We start from the raw sequence: 23,188 nt of genomic DNA on the forward strand, positions 1-23,188 counted from the left end.
GGGACGCGGCGTGGCCTCTGAGAACACAGAGGGACGTGGTATAAGTGTACATTGTCCCTCGTGTGTGTAGGATAGTGGTAATGCCGGGGGATCGCTGGTCGGTCCGGACTCGGTGGGCCAAAGGACCTGTTTCCACACTCTATCCCTAAACTAAACTAAAACTAAACATAGTTGAGGAATATCAGATTTTTTTTTTAGATTTAGAAATACCGCGCGGAAACAGGCCCTTCGGCCCACCGGGTCCACGCCGCCCAGCGATCCCCGTACATTAACACTATCCTACACACACTAGGGACAATTTTTACATTTAATTAACCCAGCCAACTAACCTACATACCTGTACGTCTTTGGAGTGTGGGAAGAAACCGAAGATCTCGGAGAAAACCCATGCAGATCACGGGGAGAACGTACAAACTCCGTACAGACGGCACCCGTAGTCAGGATCGAACCTGAGTCTCCGGCGCTGCATTTGCTGTAACATAGAAACATAGAAAATAGGTGCAGGAGTAGGCCATTCGGCCCTTCGAGCCTGCACCGCCATTCAATATGATAAAGGCAGCAACTCTACCGCTGCGCCACCGTGCCGCCCCATTAGAGGCAACGGCAAGTGAAGGCTGAATTGTCTTCATGCTACATACAATCTTTGAAATAAATGAGGACTAATTTGGTTTTATGCTAATGATAATGCAGTCACAGGGAGGGAAACAAGTTGGGAAAAAAAAGCCACACTTCGATGATCTTTTCCAAACACTTTAATTGAAAATATACCAAACTGACCTGCTCCAATACATCAATAAGTATCAAATAACAGAACAAACCACGCGTTGAAGAGTATTTAAATAATAAAAAAGGAAAACACACACAAATCCACATTGTTCAGAAAAGTCAATGGAATGGTTCATACATATCGAAAATGATCGGAAAACCACTAATTCAGTGAACAGAAACAAGACTCCAATCACATCATTTTTTCTACAAAAATTTAGAATTTTAGAAAAAGACCTGATTGCAAGAAGATTAAAAGCGTACAAGCCCTTAGCTGCATCCACACTTTGCATCTATTCAGGTCTTTCAGTCTCTTCCTCCACACAATTCAATTTATTGATCAAAAGATACAGCACAGAAACAGGCCCTTGCCACAATTGCCAGTAAAACTGGCAAGTCAATGGATATTTTAAGGCAAAGACTGACAGGTTCTTGATTAGTAAAGGTGTCACGGATGGGCAGGAGAACGGGGTTGAGAAGGAACGATAGATCAGCCACGATTGAATCGCGGAGTGGGCTTGATGGGCCGAATGGCCTAATTCTGCTCCTAGAACGTATGAACTGGTGAGTTTTCACCAACCACCGATCGCCCGTTCACACTAGTTCTACGTTATTCCACTTTCTCATCCACTCCCTACCCACAAGGGACAATTTACAGAGGCAAATTTTCCTACAAACCTGCGCATCTTTGGGGTGTGGGAGGAAACCGGAGCACCTGGAGGTAACCCACGTGGTCACAGGGAGCACGTGCAAACTCCACACTCGGCATCCGAGGTCGGGATTGAAACCGGGTCTCTGGCGCTGTGAGACAGCAGCTCTACCAGCTGGGTTAATGTGCCATCCTTTCACAAAAACAATAATTCGGGGATCTTACTGACCTCTTCAGTAATGGACATTGCATCAGCAATTCTAAATTTGATGTTCACTTGTTCGAACTTTAATCCCATTTCTTGGCTTTGTATAATCATTTTTTTAAAAGAATCTATCTTTACCATAATGATCTCATTGTTACGACTTGATCTTCAAGTTAATCAATAGAAGAAAAGGTAAGATTCAGCAATCTAGATGCTGGATTTTAAAATAACACGTCACAGTGATGACTACAGTGCTTGACTTCTTGCATAGTTAGTGCATCATTTAAACATTGATAAATAAAAGGCAGCATGAAATAAAGGAAAAAAAAAAATCTGGAACAACATCAAGTGTGCTTTGACAAAGCTTCTTTTGCAAGTTATTAATCAGTCAAAAGATTTAAATTGGTTATAATTTTAAAAGCTTGCAATTCACTCAGTGAAATATATTGTAAAAAAAATATTTATTTTACAATGTAAATAGCAGCACTCAACATTAAATTGGAAGCAAGCTACCACACTTTGGTTATAATTCCAACTGTAGCAAAAGTGATTGCAGAAACAAAAAAAATCATTGAGTCTGGGAAGCGAATGGTTAAAGTCATCCTGGAGACACGAGGAACTGCAGACACAGGATTCTTGTGCAAAACACAGAGTGCTGGAGGAACTGCAAGGCAGCATCTGTGAAGGGAATGGACAGGCAACGTTTTGGATTACGATCCTCTTCAGACCGAGGAAGTGTACCGGCCCGAAACGCCATCTGTTCATTCCCTCTCCAGATAGACACAGAGTGCTGGAGTAACTCAGCGGGTCAGGCAGCATCTCTGGAGAACATGGATAGGTGACGTTTCACAGAGTGCTGGAGTAACTCAGCGGGTCAGGCAACATCTCTAGAGAACATGGATAGGTGACGTTTCACAGAGTGCTGGAGTAACTCAGCGGGTCAGGCAGCATCTCAAGAGAAAATGGATGGATGACGTTTTGGCTCTGAACCCTGTTTCAGACCCAAAACATCATCCATCCATTTTCTCTCGAGATGCTGCCTGACCCACTGAGTTACTCCTGCAGTTCCTTTCTCACACATTCCCTCCTATTGTCTGACGTGTTGAGTTCTTCCAGCGCTTTATGTTGCATCTCCAGCAACTTGTTTCCACCAGTAACAGCATAATTTTGTCAAACAGGGACAAGTAGAAGCACAAAAGTAATCTGAAAAGGACAGGATAAGCTAGATGCAGGAAAAATGTTCCCAATGTTGGGGGAGTCCACAAACAGGGGCCACAGTCTAAGAATAAAGAAGAGGCCATTTAAAACTGAGATGAGAAAAAACATTTTCACCCAGAGAGTTATGAATTTGTGGAATTCTTTGGAGGCCAATTCACCGGATGAATTTAAAAGAGTTAGATAGAGCTCTAGGGGCTAGTGGAATCAAGGGATATGGGGAGAAGGCAGGCATGGGTTTGCTGATTGTGGATGATCAGCCATGATCACAATGAATGGCGGTGCTAACTCGAAGGGCCAAATAGCCTCCTCCTGCACTTATTTTTTCTATGTTTCTGTGCTTCTATGAGAAACTTCCAAAGTGCAAATTTTCAGTAGATATTATTTCTTAAATACTGATAAAATAATTAAAATGAAAGTGTAAAGGTGCAAATTCTTACAGCTGTTACAAATCCTCAGCCGTTGTTCTGTGCACAAAGTTGAAATTTCAGCCAACTTTTGGGGAAGTCTATCTTCAATGTAAGCTGCTGCTGCTGCTGCTGCAATGTTTCAGGCGTTTAGCTGCAAATAAACAACACAAGTTAATCTCTCGTTACTTCACACACACGTTTGTGTGTGTGTGTGTGTGTGCGTGCATGCGTACGTGTTTATATGTGTGTGCGCGCACATGTGTGTGTGTATATATATATATATACATATAGATGTATTCACTGGAATTTAGAAGGATGAGAGGGGATCTTATAGAAATATATAAAATTATTAAGGGATTGGACAGGCTAGTTGCAGGAAACATGAAACTGGAAACATGTTCCCGATGTTGGGGGAGTCCAGAACCAGGGGCCACAGTTTAAGAATAAAGGGTAGGCCCAACATAGAGAGTTGTGAATCTGTGGAATTCACTGCCACAGAAGGCAGTGGAGGCCGATTCACTGGATGCATTCAAAAGAGAATTAGATAGAGCTCTTAAGGATAGCGGAGTCAGGGGGTATGGGGAGAAGGCAGGAACGGGGTACTGACTGTGGATGATCAGCCATGATCACATTGAATGACGGTGCTGGCTCGAAGGGCCGAATGGCCTACTCCTGCACCTATTGCCTATGTATATATGTGTTTGTGAGTGTGTATATGTGTGTGTAGGAAAATAACTGCAGATGCTGGTACAAATCGAAGGTATCACAAAATGCTGGAGTAACTCAGTGGGTCAGGCAGCATCTCTGGAGAAAAGGAATAAGTGACGTTTTGGGGAAAGACCTTTCATCAGTTGTGCAGGGTCCTTCTGTAGTTGTACAGGGCCCTAGTGAGACTGCACCTGGAGTACTGTGTGCAGTTTTGGTCTCCAAATTTGAGGAAAGATGTTCTTGCTATTGAGGGAGTGCAGCGTAGGTTTACTAGGTTAATTCCTGGAGTGACGGGACTTATGTTGAAAGGCTGGAGCGACTAGGCTTGTATACACTGGAATTTAGAAGGATGAGAGGGGATCTTATCGAAACTCAGATTATTAAGGGGTTGGACACGTTAGAGGCAGGAAACATGTTCTCAATGTTGGGGGAGTCCAGAACCAGGGGCCACATTTTAAGAATAAGGGGTAGGCCATTTAGAACGGAGATGAGGAAAAACATTTTCAGTCAGAGTTGTAAATCTGTGGAATTCTCTGCCTCAGAAGGCAGTGGAGGCCAATTCTCTGAATGCATTCAAGAGAGAGCTAGATAGAGCTCTTAAGGATAGTGGAGTCAGGGGGTATGGGGAGAAGGCAGGAACGGGGTGCTGATTAAGAATGATCAGCCATGATCACATTGAATGGTGGTGTTGGCTCAAAGGGCCGAATGGCCTACTCCTGCACCTATTGTCTATCAGATCATAAACGGTCTCTTGAAGGGCCTCGACCCAATACGTCATCTATTCCCTTCCTCCAGGGATGCTGCCTTACCCACTGAGTTACTCCAGCGTTTTTGTGTCTATCTTCGATGTAAACCAGCACATGCAGTTCCTTCTTACACGAGTAGTAGTTAGAATTAAAGGAAATTCTTTTTGGAAGGAGATGAGGAGGAATTTCTTTCATCACAGGGTGGTGAATCTGTGGAAATCATTGCCACAGAAGGCTGTGGAGGCCAAGATTGGATATTTTTACAGCAGAGTTAGATAGGTTCTTGAATAGTACGGATGTCAGGGGTTATTGGGGACAAGGCAGGAGAATGTGGTTAGGAGGGAGAGATAGATCAGCCATGATTGAATGGCGGAGAAGACTTGACAGGCCGAATGGCCTAATTTTAGATTTTTAGATTTAGAGATACAGCGCGGAAACAGGCCTTTCGGCCCACCGAGTCCGCGCCGCCCAGCGATCCCCGCACATTAATACTATCCTACACACAGTAGGGACAATTTTTTACATTTGCCCAGCCAATTAACCTACATACCTGTACGTCTTTGGAGTGTGGGAGGAAACCGAAGATCTCGGAGAAAACCCACGCAGGTCACGGGGAGAACGTACAAACTCCATACAGACGGCGCCCGTAGTCTGGATTGAACCTGAGTCTCCGGCGCTGCATTCGCTGTGGGGCAGTAACTCTACCACTGCGCCACCGTGCCCACCCTATACTATTATTTCGCTCCTATACTAATGAACATAAATAACAGAGACAAATAAAAGCTTGCTACCGGTCGGCCTCGGTCGAAAACGGTTATGTTTGATGCTCAGAGAGTGGTTAGTACTCACGCTCTATAAGTTTCAATTTCTTTTGCTCAGAGTGAAGGAAGCTGCTGAGATAGAAGATAACCGGTAGGAAAAGAAGGAAGGTTGAGACGGCAATGACTGGGATCATGTCATTGCAGCGGATCGTGCAGTTGTAGGTTTTGCTCCACAGCTGCCGGGTCAGGTTCATCTGAAAGCAGCAAACACAAGAAAATAATGTTTCTAAAGAATGATGACAAAATAAATGAGATAACACGAGTAGCTTTACAAGTAATTTGCAAAGTTTGACAACGGCATTTAGAACGTTGATCAGCACAGAAAATGCAAGGGAGTGCAGATGCTGGAATCTTGTGTCGAATAACAAAGTGCTGGAGAAATTCAGCGGGTCAGGCAGCATCTCTGGAGAACACAGCACGGTGGCGAAGGGGTAGAGTCGCTGCCTCACAGCGCCAGAGACTCAGGTTCGATCCCGACTACGGGTGCTATCTGTGTGGAGTTTGTATGTACTTCCTGTGACCGTGTGGGTTTTCTCCGGGTGCTCTGGTTTCCTCCCACACTCCGAGGGCGTGCAGGTTTGTAGGTTAATTGGCTTCGGTAAAATTGTAAATTGTACCTAGTGTAGGATAGTGCTAGTGTACAGGGTGGACGCTGGTCGGCATGGACTCGGTGGGCCGAAGGGCCCGTTTCCACGCTGTATCTCTAAAATCTCAAAGTACTTGCTGCATTTTCTACTTGGAAAAGACACAAAACGCTGGAGTGACTAAGCAGGTCAAGCTGGGGTCTGAAGAAGAGTCTCAACCCTTTGAAACGTCACCTATCCCTTTTCTCCAGGGATGCTGCCTGACAGACTGAGTTACTCCAGTATTTTGTGTCTATCTTATAGACAATAGGTGCAGGAGGAGGCCATTCGGCCCTTCGAGCCAGCACCGCCATTCAATGTGATCATAGCTGATCATTCTCAATCAGTACCCCGTTCCTGCCTTCTCCCCATACCCCCTGACTCCGCTATCCTTAAGAGCTCTACCTAGCTCTCTCTTGAATGCATTCAGAGAATTGGCCTCCACTGCCTTCTGAGGCAGAGAATTCCACAGATTCACAACTCTCTGACTGAAAAAGTTTTTCCTCATCTCAGTTCTAAATGGCCTGCCCCTTATTCTTAAACTGTGGCCCCTGGTTCGGGACTCCCCCAACATTGGGAACATGTTTCCTGCCTCTAACATGCCCAACCCCTTAATAATCTTATACGTTTCGATAAGATCCCCTCTCATCCTTCTAAATCTTTGGTGTAAACAAGCAACCGCAGTTCCTTCCCACACACTTTCTCCTCGAGGTTGCTCTAAAGGACGTTAGCAGCATAACAGAAGAGCACTAGAGTTCCCACTGCACTTACTGCATCAATGATGTCAATACACAGGTTCTCGTCCTTTTCCATTCTATTGTAGTATTCCGTCAAATTGTTGTAAGAACCTTTACACTTAACGCAAAGATCCGAATAGTTGCTGTGTACTGGGTGTTTCTACAAAGCAAACGCAAACATATTAGTTCAGCAGGACAACAGTTTCGGCCACCAAGTCAAGGCAGCAGATGAAACAGATTATTGGCCCAGAAGGCCGTAAACACGCTTGTGTGAGTTCACATGAACACAAGGCCAAAAATGGGCAGATGATGGGAAATAGGATGACAAACATGTTTATACATAAACCGTCAATGAATTCCACAGATCCACCACCCATAAGACATCAGAATGGGACCAGACTATAGGTACAAGGAACTGCAGATGCTGGATTTACAAAAAAAAAGGGCTGGACTAATCAAGGACCTTTGGCACCCCAATCATCCCTTCTCCCCGCTCCTGAGAGATGCTTGAAAGCATGCACCACCAATCTCAGGAACAGCATCTTTCCCTCGTTAATCAGACTTCGAAATAGTCACCCCTTAAAATACAATGCAGTCCCGATTCACCAATTTAATTCATTGCGGACATTTGACTTTGTCCCTAGAACTGATGCGTTACAGTGCTGAGAACTATACTCTGCACTCTGGTGTCTATCTCTTTGATCCACCTATTGTACTTGTGTTTGGCTTGATTCACGAATCATATTATTTGATTTGATTGGACAGAATGCAAACAAAACCTTTTCACATTTTATCTCGGTGGAGCAGGGGTAGAGTTGCTGCCTGAGACCCCTGCGGGTTCCATCCTGACTGCCGGTGCTGTCTGCTTGGAGTTTGTACCTTCTCCCCGTGACATGCGTGGGTTTTCTTCCGAGATCTTTTGTTTCCCCCCACACACCAAATACGTGCAGGTTTGTAGGTTAATTGGCTTGGTATAAATATAAATTGACCCTAGTGTGTGTAGGACAGGGTTAGTGTGCGGGGATCACTGGTCGGTGCGGACTCGGCGAGCTGAAGGGCCCGTTTCTGCTCTGTATCTCTAAACTAAAACTAAATCTCAGTACACTGGCAATAACAAGCCCAAACCTAAACCTAAAATCTCATAGATAAAAGCAGAACAAAGAAAGTTACCGAAGAATAATATTCAAAACAATTCAGGGATTCATTCAGCATCTTCTTGAAGTTGACAGTTTCACTGGATGGTGCAGTTTTATTTTTATTTAAGCAGGCTGTTCAAGGGAGAGAAAAAGGACATCAGATTAGCAAATGAAAAATAATAGTTTAGTGGAGTTATATCTAGCAATTTTTTTTAAATCACAGAAAACATTTTAAACTTCAGGGCCAAGATTGCAACAAAAACATTTATAAATGTAAATTCGGGTTAACAAATAAGTAACCTGAAATCAAACGCTACCTAACCTTGAAACTTTATTGTGAATCTGACTAAAAGCTTTATGCCAAATTGTAATTTAGCATCATGAGAAGTTAAAAAAAACACACAAATCTTATTCATTCACTGCCTTGGTTGCAACTAAGGGCTTTGGGATTCGTTTTGTTTTTTTGCACTATATTGGGGTTTTTTATTTACAGATTTTTTTTAAAACCCACGTCGTCACAGGGGAGAACGTACAAACTCCTTACGGACCGCACCCCTTGGACGGGATCGAACCTGGGTCTCTGGAGCTGTGTCTGTGTGCCACCATAATCTCTTTTCATGGATGGGTAATTGGTCGTCATAAGTATCAGGAGCAGAATTAGGCCATTCGGCCCATCGTCTTTTCTGCTGATCATGGCTGATCTATCTTTCCCCCTCAACCCCATTCTCCTGCCTTCTTCCCATAAAGTCATGTTATAGGAGTAGAATTAGGCCATTCGGCCCATCGTCTACTCCGCCATTCAATCATAGCTGATCTATCTCTCCCTCCTAACCCCATTCTTCTGCCTTCTCGCTATAACCTCTGACACATGTAGTAATCAAGAAACTATCTATCTCTGTCTTAACAATATCCACTGATGGCCTTCACAGCCTTCTGTGGCAAAGAATTCGACAGATTCACCACCCTCTAACTAAAGAAATATCCTTCCTAAAGGAACATCCTTTAATTCTGAGGCTATGACCTCTAGTCCTAGACTCTCCCACTAATCGAAACATTCTCCCCACATCTGCCTATCCAAGCCTTTCACTATTCGGTACGTTTCAACGAGGTCTCCCCTCATTCTTCTAAACTCCAGCGAGTACAGGCCCAGTGCAGTCAAACGGTCATCATATGTTAACCCACTCATTCCTGGGATCATTCTTGTAAACCTCCTCTGGACCCTCTCCAGAGCCAGCACATCCTTCCTCAGATATGGTGCCCAAAATTGCTCACAATATTCCAAATGCAGCCTTACCAGCGCCTTATAAAGCCTCAACTTTACATCCGTTTTTGTATACAAGCCCTCTCGAGATATATGCTGGCTTTGAGTTTGCATTCTTTTTCGAGTCGACTTGCAGATTCACTTTTTGGGAATCCTGCACCAGCACCCCCAAGTCCCTTTGCACCTCCAATTTCTGGATTTTCTCCCCATTTAGAAAATAGTCTACGCCTTTATTCCTTCTACCAAAATGCACGACTCCACAATTTGCTACACTATATTCCACCTGCCACTTCTCTGCCCACTCTCCCAACCTGTCCAAGTCATTCTGCAGAGTCCCTGCTTTCTCTACACTACCTGCCCTTCCACCTATTTTCATATCATCCGCAAACTTGGCCACAAAGCCTTCAATCCCCTCATCCAAATCATTAATATACAACGTGACGAGTAGCGGCCCCAGCACCGACCCCTGCGAACTCCGTTAGTCACTGGCAGCCAACCATAACCCCCCCCCCCCCCCCACTTTATTGCCACTCTTTGGCTTCTTCCATCCAGCCAACCTGCCACCCATGATAGTATCTGCCCTTTGATACCTTGTGCTCTCATCTTCCCAGGTCTTTGGCACTGTAAGGCAATAGCTCTGTCGCTGCGCCTCCCAGCCGCCCAGTTGGTAGAGTGGATGCCTCACAGAGCCAGAGATGTGGGATAGAACTAGTGAGAACAGGTGATGAAAGGTCGGCATGGACGCAGTGGGCGGAAAGGCCTGTTTCCACGCTGTATCTCTAAACTAAAACAAAAATGTTGGGCATGAATAGAAAATGGCTGTATCAGCATAGCTCGTGTTAAAAGGAACCAACAATCATAAAAGCAAGCAAGCATACCATCACACTCGGAATCAGTCCACATTTGCTGCAGAAAGTTACGTGTCTTCAGGACTATCTGCAAACGATCCGATCTCAAAAGTTGTTTTGAACAACTCTCATTCCCCGCATCTTTCTGAAAAAGCCAAAAGTTGGTTAATTACATAGATTCACAGATAGAATTCGATTAATGGAGCAGCACAAAACTGCTTCAACAGCCTAGGTATTATAGACAATAGACAATAGGTGCAGGAGGAGGCCATTCGGCCCTTCGAGCCAGCATCACCATTCAATGTGATCATGTATGATCATTCTCAATCAGTACCCCGTTCCTGCCTTCTCCCCATACCCCCTGACTCCGCTATCCTTAAGAGCTCTATCTAGCTCTCTCTTGAATGCATTCAGAGGATTGGCCTCCACTGCCTTCTGAGGCAGAGAATTTCACAGATTTACAACTCTCTGACTAAAAAGGTTTTTCCTCATCTCCGTTCTAAATGGCCTACCCCTTATTCTTAAACTGTGGCCCCTGGTTCTGGACTCCCCCAGTATGAATTTCCATTCATAAGCCCATAAGTGATAGGAGCAGAATTAGGCCATTCCACCCATCAAGTCTACTCCGCCATTCAATCATGGCTGATCTATCTTTCCCTCTCAACCCCATTCCCCTGCCTTCTCCCCTTCAGTATATGTTTAAGAAATACCAAGTTAACAAATCCCCTCGTCCCTCCCTCCTCCTCCTCCCCCCCTCTCTCTTCAATCTTTGCACCTCCCCCAAGCCTTTCCACTCGTCACTTTAATTTTATATTACATGTATTTTTTTATGACTGCTGGCAGATCAATTTCCCTCCTGGGATAAATAAAGTTCTATCATATTGTATCGTAAGTTAAAACTTTTGGAAGTACAGGCGCTGTATGGAATTAGAAGTGGCAGTGCATCAATCTTGTACTCGCTGGAATTTAGAAGATTGAGGGGGGATCTTATAGAAATGTACAAAATTCTTAAGGGGTTGGAGAGGCTAGATGCAGGAAGATTGTTCCCGATGTTGGGGAAGTCCAGAACAAGGGGTCACAGTTTAAGGATAAGGGAGAAGTCTTTTAGGACCGAGATGAGAACGTTTTTTTTCACAGAGTGGTGAATCTGTGGAATTCTCTGCCACAGAAGGTAGTTGAGGCCAGTTCATTGGCTATATTTAAGAGGGAGTTAGATGTGACCCTTGTGGCTAAAGGGATCAGGGGGTGTGGAGAGAAGGCAGGTACGGGATATTGAGTTGGACGATCAGCCATGATCATATTGAATGGTGGTGCAGGCTCGAAGGGCCGAATGGCCTACTCCTGCACCTATTTTCTATGTTTCTAATCAAAATCACAGCTCCACAGCCACTCGCAGAGAACGTGACTCTTCTACAGAAAATGCAGATACACAGGAATGAGTGGGTTAACATATGCTGAGCGTTTGATGGCAATGGGCCTCTACTGGCTGGAGTTTAGAAGGATGAGGGGAGACCTCATTGAAACTTACCAAATAGTGAAAGCCCTGGATAGAGTGGAAGTGGACAGGATGTTTCCACTAGTGGGAGAGTCTAGGACCAGAGGTCATACTCTCAGAATTAAAGGACGTTCCTGTAGGAAGGATATGAGGAAGAATTTATTTTGTCAGAGGGTGGTGAATCTGTGAAATACATTGCTAAAGAAGGCTGTCGATGCCGTCAATGGATATTTATAAGATAACGATAGATTTTTGATTAGTTCAGTTGTCAGGGGTTAAGGGGAGAAGGCAGGAGATTGGGGTTGAGAGGGAAAGATAAATCAGCCATGATTGAATGGCGGAGTGGACTTGATGGGCCGAATGGTCTAATTCTGCTCCTATCACACATTAACTTATGAACTTATGAACATTGCAAAATCCAGTCAACACATGGGCTTCGTAATATAGATAATACTAGATGAAATTTGACACAGAACAGTACAGCATAGGAACAGGCCCACTCATCCCACAAAGTTTGTGCCAAGCACGATGTCAAGTTAAACTAATCTCCTCTGCCTGCACATGATCCATATACCTCCATATCCATGTGCCTATCTAAAAAAGGACACAAATTGCTGGAGTAATAGTCGGTCAGGCAGCATCTCTGGAGAACATGGATAAGTGACGTTTACCGTCGGCTCTGAAGAAGGGTCCTGACCCAAAACGTCACCTATCCATGTTCTCCAGAGATGTTGCCTGACCTGTTGAGTTACTCCAGCACTTTATCTTTTTTTGTAAGCCAGCATCTGCAGTTTCTTGTATCTACATTTTTATGCCTTTAGAAGGGTGAGAGGAGATCTTATCGAAACGTATAAGATTATTAAGGGGTTGGACACGTTAGAGGCAGGAAACATGTTCCCAATGTTGGGGGAGTCCAGAACAAGGGGCCACAGTTTAAGAATAAGGGGTAGGCCATTTAGAACTGAGATGAGGAAAAACTTTTTCAGTCAGAGAGTTGTGAATCTGTGGAATTCTCTGCCTCAGAAGGCAGTGGAGGCCAATTCTCTGAATGCATTCAAGAGAGAACTGGATAGAGCTCTTAAGGATAGCGGAGTCAGGGGGTATGGGGAGAAGGCAGGAACGGGGTACTGATTGAGAATGATCAGCCATGATCACATTGAATGGCGGTGCTGGCTCGAAGGGCCGAATGGCCTCCTTCTGCACCTATTGTCTACATGTTTATGCTTATCCAAAAGCCTCTTAAACGCCTCTGCCTCCACCACCACACCTGGCAGCATGTCCCAGACACCCAATACTTTCATTATAAACTTACACGCACATCTCCTTTAATCTTTTCCCCTCACCATAAAGCTATGCCCACTAGACTTTTGACATTTCCACCCTGGGAGAAAAGTTCTATGCCTCTGATCATTAACTTGCTGCAGGTACTACAAATACATATTGTCAGGAATGACAGGTCAGCTTCACAAGCAGGCTTCTGGTTGTAACTGCATATTGCTTCTGAACTTTCAGGAAAGCACATGGTTTCCCTTATTGCTCAATTTTCATTAAACGGGGAAATAAAACATATTTCCGAGTATTTTGTAGTCTCAACTAATTTCCTGTTTAGGTTTAGTTTTAGTTTAGTTTAGAGATGCAGTGTGGAAACAGGCCCTTCGGCCCACCGAGTCCGTGCCGACCAGCGATCCCCGCACATTAACATTATCCGACACACACTAAGGACAATTTACAATTTTACCAACCCAATTGGCCTACAGATCCGCACGTCTTTGGAATGTGGGAGCTTCCAGAGAAAACCCACACAGGTTAGGGGAAGGGCGTACAAACTCCGTACAGACAGTAGCCATAGTCAGGATCGAATCTGGGTCTCTGGGTACATGGGTAGGACAGGTTTAGAGGGATACGTGTTAAATGCAAGCAGGTGGTACTAGTGTAGATGGGACAAGTTGGTCGGTGTGGGCATGTTGGGGGCAAAAGGCCTGTTTTCACACTGCATGACTATGATTCTATATCATCACTTGATGTGTCCATTACATCACATGTAAATGGATACTTTCTTCGATTATCACCTGAGATTCAAAGTGACAGACGAAAGATAAAGAAAAAGTTTTAAAGTTAAAAAAGTTATAGCGTGTGGTGAAAACAAAGTTAAACAGAACGTTCAGAAATGAACTACAGAGGCAATAAAAATAGGGAAATGGGACTGCCTTGATTCTGTAACAAGAGCAGTGGTAGAGTTACTGCCTTACAGCACCAATGACACAGTGAGTTAGCCCAGAGCTGTCCATCTGTGTAAACCAGCTTCTGCAGTTCCTTGTTTCTAGAGTTCTCCAAGTGTGGCCTTATCAACATTTCAGGTTGTGACCTTTCATTGAAACTAGAACTAATGCACTTTAATAGATTCAAGAGATTCAAGATATCTTTATTTGTCATCCAAAAAACACGTTTTTTGGACGATATTTAGTCACCCACAGTCCAACAATAAAAGCAATAAAATAAGCAAATTACTCAACCCCAACCAACACACAAAAAAAAAGAAACATCCATCACCGTGAGTCTCCTCCAGTCCCCTCCTCACTGTGATGAAAGGCCAGAATGAATAATCATGTATCCTTAAAATACTTAACTATTTGGTTACAAATGCTTTTCGTCACTTAGAACATTCTTCTCTTTTGGATATGAAATAGATGGCTTCACATTTGTATTTGTTAAGAATCCATTTACCACAATTTCCCATTGTTATATATATATATATATGGGTTTGTAGTTTAATTGGTCACTGTAAATTGTGTGTAGGGAGTGGATCAGAAAGTGGGATGACATAGAACTAGTGTGATGGGGTGATCGATGGTCGGCCTGGACTCGGTGGGCTGAGAGGGCTTGTTTCTATGTTGTATCTTTAAACTAAACTAAAAATATCTTTGTAATTTAATAGTGCAATGCGAATGGGCAATAGGATTTCTGCAGTCTGACCAGTTAAAACAACAAAATGATGGAAAGATTAAACTCTGGCAACATCAGTGACGGGAGAAACCTTAATTTAGTTTATTTTATTTTCACGGGTACTGAGGGACAGTGAAAAGCTATTTGGTTGCATGCTATCCAGTCAACAGAAAGACAATGCAGATTACAATTGAGCCGTCCACAGCGAAGTGGAGATTAAGAAGAGCACAGTTAAAGTAAGAAATGCTGCTGTTGGAACTAGCATTTATTTCGCGAGGACTAGAATACTAAAACAAGGATGTAACGCTGAGGCTTTATGACGCGCTGGTCAGATCGCATTTGGAGTATTGTGCGCAGTTTGAGCCCCATATCTGAGGAAGGATGTGTTGGCATTGGAGAGGGTCCAAAGGAGGTTTACGAGAATGATCCCAGGAATGAGTGGGTTAACATATCATGAGTGTTTGACAGCACTGGGCCTGTACTCAATGGCGTTTAAGATGAGGGGGGACCTTATTGAAACATTAAATAGTGAAAGGAATGGATAGAGCGGATGTGGAGAGGATGTTTCCACTGGTGGGAGAATCTAGGACCAGAGGCCACGGCCTCAGAATAAAAGGATGTACCTTTAGAAAGGAGATGCGGAGAATTTCTTTAGTCTGAATCTGTGGAATTCATTGCCACAGAAGGCTGTGGTGGGCAGGTCAATGGATATTTTTAAGGTGAAGATTGATAAATTCTTGATTAGTAAGGGTGTCAGGGGTTAAGGCGAGAAGGCAGGAGAATGGGGTTGAGAGGGAAAGATAGATCAGCCATGATTGAATGGCGAAGTAGACCTGATGGGCCGAGTGGCCAAATTCTGCTCCTATAACGTATGAACTTATGAGTAGAAGTTTAAAAGTGGAGCGATTGTAATGAATGATTGCACATCCGCTTATGGGACCAGCATGCAGAGTCGCCAGGCTTGGGCGCCATCTTGATCGGGAAATGTTTACATCTGATCTCCAACACAGTATTTTGCCTTCATAAATCATCTTTGATCAAACCCTCTCCTTCGACAAACACATCACAAAGACAGCCTTCTTCCACCTCAAAAACATTGCCCGTCTCCGTCCATGCCTCTCCTCCACAGCTGCAGAAACCCTCATCCACGCCTTCATCACCTCCCGTCTGGACTACTGCAACAGCCTCCTCTATGGCGCACCCTCAAAAATCATCAGTAAACTTCAATACATTCAAAACTCCGCTGCCCGTCTACTCACCCACACCCCGATCCGTGACCATATCACCCCCGTCCTTTACAAACTCCACTGGCTCCCCATCCCCCAGAGAATCCAGTACAAAATCCTCCTCATGACCTACAAAGCCCTCCATAACCTGGCCCCATCCTACCTGACCGACCTCCTCCACAGGCACACTCCCACCTGCACCCTCCGCTCTGCTGCTGCCAATCTCCTATCCCCCCACATCCGGACCAAACTCAGATCCTGGGGGGACAGGGCTTTCTCCATCGCTGCTCCCACCCTATGGAACTCACTACCTCAAACCGTCAGAGACTCCTCCACACTCACCACATTCAAAACATCACTGAAGTCTCACCTGTTCAGTACTGCCTTCAACCACTGAAGGTCACCTCACCTTCTGTCTCCTTTCTCTGTTCGTTTACTTATTTATCTATTTATTCACTTCCCTATGTTCTCTAAATCCCTGTAAAGCGTCTTTGAGTATATGAAAAGCGCTATATAAATGTAATGTATTATTATTATTATAAATCATTATTAAAGTTGTAAATAGTTATAGCTAGAACAAATCCTTATGGGTGTTCACAGATTGCATCTACTAACATGCATCTTTATTCTGTGCCTCCTGCGTCTCAGCCTATTGTCTGTCCAATTCTATTTTGGCTTTAGAGATACAACATAGAAACGGGCCCTTCAGCCCACGATCACGCCGAACACTGGCACTACCCTACACACAAGCAACAATTTACAAGGAAAATATATTGAAGCCAATTAACCTACAAGTCTTTGGAGTGTGGGAGGAAAACCAGAGCACCTGGAGAAAACCCACACGGTCACAGGAAGAATGCACAAACTCCATACAGAAAGCACCGGACAGGATCAGGGTCTCTGGCGCTGTAAGGCAGCAACTCTACCACTGCGCCACTCCATCAATTCTATGTGTTTCTGAGCACAATACCGTATGTAATCCGTTATTCATTAATAAATCTATTAAAATCTACTCCTTGTTGCATCCAGGACACATTCAATGGGAACATGGGAAACATGCCTATCAGATGTGATCTATTCTGTTTATCTCAATTGACATGAAATTGCCAACAGTTCAACATAATTTTGTCCCTCTATAGCTTTGAATGTTGCCAACAAGGCAGTTGCTGTATCGTCACATGTACACATTAAACCTAAATCAATGTGTAAGAAGGAACTGCAGATGGTGGATTACACCGAAGATGGACACAAAATGCTGGAGTAACAGCGGGACAGGCAGCATCTCTGGATAGAATGGGTGACGTTTCGGGTCAAGACCCTTCATCAGACAGAAACCTGAATCAATGTTATGATCTCAATGTACTCAAAGATTGACTCCAGTTTGCAAAGACTGGATCCGTCCCTGCCCACTCCTCCCCAAGCAGCAATTCACACCTACTCAGAGACTGGCTGGAGTTTGCAAAGACTGGCCCTTCCCCCCCCCCCCCCCCCCCCCCACCCCTCTGCAATCACCAATTTGCACATCCTCACAGAATGACTCCAGTTTAACAATAGAAATTGCGGAGGTGGAGAGACTATTCAGAAAACAGAAAAGCCGGAAATCTCCAGGACCGGACAATATTTCCCCCTCCACCCTCAAGCTCTGTGCCGAACAACTGGCACCGACCGATCTACAGACATTTTCAACCAGTCCCTGCAAACCTGCACTGTCCCTGCCTGCTTCAAGGTCTCCAATATTGTCCCTTTACCCAAAAAGACAAGGATCACTGGTCTTAATGACTACAGGCCTGTCGCACTTACCTCTGTAGTCATGAAGACCTTTGAAAGACGTGCTGCCCCAGCTGAAAAACATCACAAACCCCCCTGCTGGACCCCCTGCAGTTTGCATATAGGGCCAATATATCGGTGGACGACGCAGTCAATCTAGGCCTGCACTTCATCCTCCAGCACCTAGACCACAAGCGGACCTATGCCAGGATTCTGTTTGTGGACTTTAGCTCTGCTTTTAACACCATTGTGCCAGAGCTACTACACTACAAACTCTCCCAGCTGACTGTGCCTGAACCCCCCTGTCAGTGGATCACCAACTTCCTGACGGACAGGAAGCAGCACGTGAGGCTGGGAAAGCACATCTCAGACCCGCAGACCCTCAGCATAGGAGCTCCGCAAGGCTGCGTACTCTCCCCTCTGCTTTACTCTCTCTACACCAACGACTGCACCTCCACAGACTCATCTGTCAAGCTCCTCAAGTTTGCGGATGACACTACCCTGATTGGGCTGATCCAGGATGGGGAGGAATCTGCCTAGAGGGGAAGTGACACAGCTGGCGTCTTGGTGCCATCGCAACAACCTGGAGCTCAATGCTCTCAAGACAGTGGAACTAATTGTAGACTTTCGAAGAGATCTCCCTCCCCTCCCCCCACTCACCTTCAACAACAACCCAGTCACATCTGTGGAGTCATTTAAGTTCCTTGGAACCATCATCTCCAGGGACCTTAAATGGGGGGCCACCATTGACTCCACAGTCAAAAAGGCCCAACAGAGGATGTACTTCCTGCGGCAACTGAAGAAACAAAATCTGCCACAGGCAATGATGGTCCAATTCTATACTGCTTTCATTGAGTCCGTCCTAACCTTCTCCATCATGGTCTGGTTTGGCTCAGCCACCAAGCACGACATCCGGAGGCTGCAACGGATCGTTCGCACAGCTGAGAAGGTTGTTGGCTACAACCTTCCCCCCATTGACGAACTGTACACTGTAAGGGCCAGGAAGCGAGCGGGCAAGATCATCTCTGACCCCTCTCACCCTGGCCACAAACTCTTCGAACCACTTCCCTCTGGAAGGCGACTCCGGACTGTCAAAGCAGCCACAGCCAGACATAAAAACAGCTTTTTTTCCCACGAGTGATAGTTCTACTCAATAACCAAAGTCTGTAGTCTCTTTTTTGCTCTGGTTTATTTTCACCCACATGTTTAGACCGTAATGTTGTATCCTTATTGTTTTGATGTGGTTATGCTTTATTCTTAATTGTTAACTGTGTGTTTGTGTTGACATTTGTGAACGGAGGCACATTCCTTGTATATGCATACTTGGCCAAAAACTTATTAATTCATTCATTCATCTCACGTTGAAACAAATGGATATGTGATCTCCATTGATAAGGGCACAAAGTTCAACTGAATTCTAACTGCAGAGCAAGCTCAATACAATATAAACTATTCAAGAGAGAATGTTATCTTTCTCTGCTTTAGAGCCTTTCAATATTTTGATAGCAATGTCTTAACCCAGTCTGAAGAAGTGTCTCGAACCAAAATGTCACCCATTCCTTCACTCCCGAGATGCTGCCTATCTAGTTTAGTTTAGAGATACAGAGCAGAAACAGGCCCTTCGGCCCACGAAGTCCACACCGACCAGCGATCCCCGCGCACTTGCACTATCCTACACACAAGTCACAATTTACACTTATGCCAGGCCAATTAACAATAGACAATAGCTGCAGACCTCTATGTCTTTGGCGTGTGCGAGGCAACCAAAGATCTCCGAGAAAACCCACGCGGTAACGGGGAGAACAAACAAACTCCGTACAGACAAGCACCCAGTCGGGATTGAACCCGCGTCTCCAGCGCTGCAATGCCTATCTTCTTTTGAAAGTCATGCAATAAGAGCAGAATTAGGCCATTCGGCCCATCAAGTACTCTGCCATTCAATCTCTCTCTATCTCTCCCTCCTAACCCCATTCCCCTGCTTTCTCCCCATAACTCTTGACACCCGTACTAATCAAGAATCTATCTATCTTTGCCTTAAAAATATCCATTGACTTGGCCTCCACAGCCATCTGTGGCAAAGAATTCATTTTGTCGGAGGGTGGTGCATCTGTGGAATTCTTTGCTTAGACTAACCAGCCTATAGCTCTCACTATTCTGCTTTGTTCCCTTCTTGTTACAGCAGAGTAATATTGGCAATTTTCCAATCGTCTGAAACCAGTCCTGATTCTTGAAATATCACTATTAATGCCCCCACAATCTCTTAAGCCACCTCTTTCAGAACCCTAGGGTGCAGTCCATCCGATCCAGGTGTCTTATCTCCCTTCAGCCCTTTCAGCTTCCCAAGCACCTTCTCCTTAGTAATAGCCACTCCACTAATTTCCACCCCGACTCCCTTGAAATTCAGGGACATTGCATCAGTCTTCACAGTGGAAGACACCAGCAAAAAGTTATTCAACTCCTCTGTCATTTCTTTGTTCCCCATTATCACTTCTCCTGCATCATTCTCCAGCGGTCGAGCATCCACCCTTGCCTTTCTTACTCTTTATATAACTGAAGAAACTCTTGTGATCCACTTTTATATTACTAGCTAATCTTTGTATTTCATCTTTTCTCTACGTATTGCCCTTTTAGCTACCTTCCGTTGTTCTTTAAAAGCTTCCCAATCCTCTGGCTTCCCACTAATCGTCGCAATGTTATATGCCTTGTTGTAGAAAGAGAACTGGATAGTTAGGTTTCTCCCACAGATTTAATATAGCTATGCTAGAGTGGCTGCCCTACATCGCTGGAGACCCAGGTTCGATCCCTACTACGGGTACAGTCTGTACAGAATTTGTACGTTCTCCCCATGACTGCATGGGTTTTCTCCGAGATCTTTGGTTTCCACCCACACTCCAAAGATGTACAGGTTTGTAGGTTAATTGGCTTGGTATAAGTGTAAATTGTCCCTAATGTATGTAAGATAGTGTTAATGTTTGGGGATTGCTGTTCGGAGCGGACAGTTGGCTAAAGGGCCCGTTTTCACGCAGTATCTCTGAACTAAACTAAATCAAAGCCAACAACAATTATTACATTGGTCCATTGAAGGTTTTGACGATAGCCAAAAAATGCTGGACTAACAGTCTGAAGAAGTGTCTCGACCCGAAACATCACCTATTCCTTTTCTCCAGAGATGCTGCCTGTCCCACTGAGTTACTCAAGCATTTTAGAGTCATAAGAATAATAGTGTGGAAACAGGCCCTTCGGCCCAACTTCCCACACCGGCCAACATGTCCCAACTATACCAGTACCACCTGCCTGAGCTTGGCATATCCCTCTAAACCTGTCCTATCCATGTACAGTCTGAAGAAGGGTCTCAACCCAAAACATCATCCATTCCTTCTCTCCCGAGATGCTGCCTGACCCGCTGAATTAGTCCAGCATTTTGTGTCTATCCATGTACCTGTCTTTCTTAAACATTGGGATAGTCCCAGCCTCAACTACCTCTGCTGGCAGTTTGTTCCATACACCCACCACCTTCTGTGTGAAAGAGTTACCCCTCAAATACCTATTAAACCTTTTCCCCTTCATTTTAAACCTATGTCCTCTGGTCCTCGATTCCTCTACTCTGGCAAGAGATTATGTGCATCTTTTTGTGTCTATCTTCGGTGTAAACCAACATCTGCAGTTCCTTCCCACACAAACTAAAGGCAGCAACGATGATGAAGGAAGGTTGGAGCCCACAACGGTCCATTGTTGGCTGTGGGGAAGGTGATAACGGGTGATACAGCTTTTCCCCCTTGTACGTACTGAGAGGTTGGCGAAGGCATCCGAGAAATGATGGAAGTGCGAGTTGCACCTCTCGCAGATCCGCACTGGCCGGGCGCTCTTCACGGCGCAGCGGACCATGGCGGCCGAGGCGTCCCCGAAGTGGACGAGCAGCTGCCGGCATATCTGGCTCACCGCCTGCTCCTGCAGCATGTCCCAGCCGCTCATCCAGCCAGCGGCGGCGCTGTCGGACACCTCCCAGTCGCCGGGCACCCCGCTCATCCAGCCGGCGGCGGCGCTGTCGGACACCTCCCCGCTGGCGGCGGCTCTGCCCCCGGCGGCCGCTGCGCTCCGCTCTTCGCTCATGGATCGGGCGTCGCCGCCCCACCGAGCCGGCTCCCAGCTCCCCACCACCACCACCGGGGGGGCGGCGGCGGCACCACGGCTCTGTCGGCTGTACTCGGCTAAGTTGTGGTCGCCCAGGGCTCCCCGGAGAAGCAAGGCCAAGCAAAGGCCGCTCCACCACACGACGCTCACCATCGCTCCGACTCCCCCCACGGCGTCACCGCGCCTGCGCGCACTGGCCCAAGTCACATACCCTCACTGCGCCTGCGCGCTGCCCGCTCCAACATGTATCCTCACTGCGCCTGCGCGCTTCCCGCAGCAACATGTATTCTCACTACGCCTGCGCGTCGCCCGCACCAACATGTATCCTCACTGCGCCTGCGCATTGCCCACTCCACCAAGGATCCTCTCTGCGCCTGCGCGCCCCCGCTCTAACATGTATCCTCACTGCGCCTGCTGATTGCCCGCTCCACACCATGGACCCTCACTGCGCCTGCGCGCTTCCCGCCCCACCAAGGACCCTCACTGCCTGCGCGCTCATTCCCCGCCGACGTGGGCGGGGCTGGCGTCAGTGACGTGTATGCCAATGTATACGTCACAGGACATCAACATCAGCTGCCATGGTCCTCTGTTTCTGTCTCCCTGGGCGCTGCTCGACCAGCTGAGTATTCCCAGCATCTTCTGCTTTTATTTCAAATTCCTAGCATCTGCAACCGTTTGATGTTCAGCACCGGCACTGTGCCCGTCTTATCCTCTTGTGTGCCATACAAAGAACAGTATAGCACAGAAAACAGCCCACAATGCCCACCAGGCCAGGCCAGGTCAGCACAGAGGCGCAATGGTAGAGTTGCTGCCTTGCAGCGCCAGAGACCCGGGTTCCATCCTGTACAGAGTTTGTACGTTCTCCCCGTGACCACGTGGAGTTTCTCCGGGTGCTCCGGTTTCCTCCCACACTCCAAAGACATGCAGGTTTGTAGGTTAATTGGCTTGGTATAATTGTAAATTGTCCCTAGGTGTGTGAGTTAGTATTAATGTCCAGGGATCACCGTGTTTCGCAGACTCTGTGGGCAAGGGGTCTGTTTTCGGTGCTGTAGCTCTAAACTAAACTAAATGTCCGTGCCAAAGATGATGCCAAGACCAATTCTCATCTGCCTGCACATAATCCATATCACTCCATTGCCTGCATATCCATTGAGCTTTTTGTCTACTTTTGCAGTCACAGAGTCACACAACATGGTAACAGGACCTTCAGCCCAACTCATCCATGCTGACCAAGGTGCCCCATCTGCACTCGTCCCATTTGCCTGTGTTTGCTCAATATCCCTCTAACTCTATCCTATCCATGTACCTGGCCAAATGTCTTTTACATGCTGTTATAATATAATGCCTCAACTACCTCCTCTGGCAGCTCATTCCATATACCCAACACCCTCTGAGTGAAGAAGTTGACCCTGAGATTTCTATTAAATTTGCCCCATCTTAAATCAATGTCTTCTGGTGCTTGTTTCTCCTAATCTGTGTAAAAGCCCATGTGGATTTACCCC

The 23,188-nt window shown here is 45.8% G+C and overlaps 1 protein-coding gene across 1 annotated transcript; it reads right to left on the bottom strand.

The window, feature by feature from the left end:
* Nucleotides 1-736: 736 nt before the first annotated feature.
* On the bottom strand, nucleotides 737-21,981 carry ostm1 (osteoclastogenesis associated transmembrane protein 1). The gene is made up of 6 exons (XM_078399872.1): nucleotides 21,342-21,981; nucleotides 10,155-10,269; nucleotides 8,050-8,147; nucleotides 6,914-7,039; nucleotides 5,548-5,713; nucleotides 737-3,395 (listed from the first exon to the last, which is right to left on the bottom strand). The coding sequence occupies exons 1-6, from the start codon at nucleotides 21,837-21,839 to the stop codon at nucleotides 3,349-3,351; spliced, it is 1,050 nt and encodes a 349-aa protein (XP_078255998.1). The 5' UTR covers nucleotides 21,840-21,981; the 3' UTR covers nucleotides 737-3,348.
* Nucleotides 21,982-23,188: the final 1,207 nt, after the last annotated feature.

Source organism: Rhinoraja longicauda, chromosome 5, assembly GCF_053455715.1.
Source record: "Rhinoraja longicauda isolate Sanriku21f chromosome 5, sRhiLon1.1, whole genome shotgun sequence".
NCBI lineage: Eukaryota > Metazoa > Chordata > Chondrichthyes > Rajiformes > Arhynchobatidae > Rhinoraja > Rhinoraja longicauda.

Excerpts from the sequence above, each read along its gene's own strand:
- ostm1 (XM_078399872.1), bottom strand. The coding sequence starts at position 21,839 with ATGGTGAGCGTCGTGTGGTGGAGCGGCCTTTGCTTGGCCTTGCTTCTC. Across the intron at positions 8,148-10,154 it reads GACTGATTCCGAGTGTGATG|CCTGCTTAAATAAAAATAAA; the intron begins GTATGCTTGCTT and ends TCCCTTGAACAG. Across the intron at positions 3,396-5,547 it reads GAAATTGAAACTTATAGAGC|CTAAACGCCTGAAACATTGC; the intron begins GTGAGTACTAAC and ends GTTTATTTGCAG.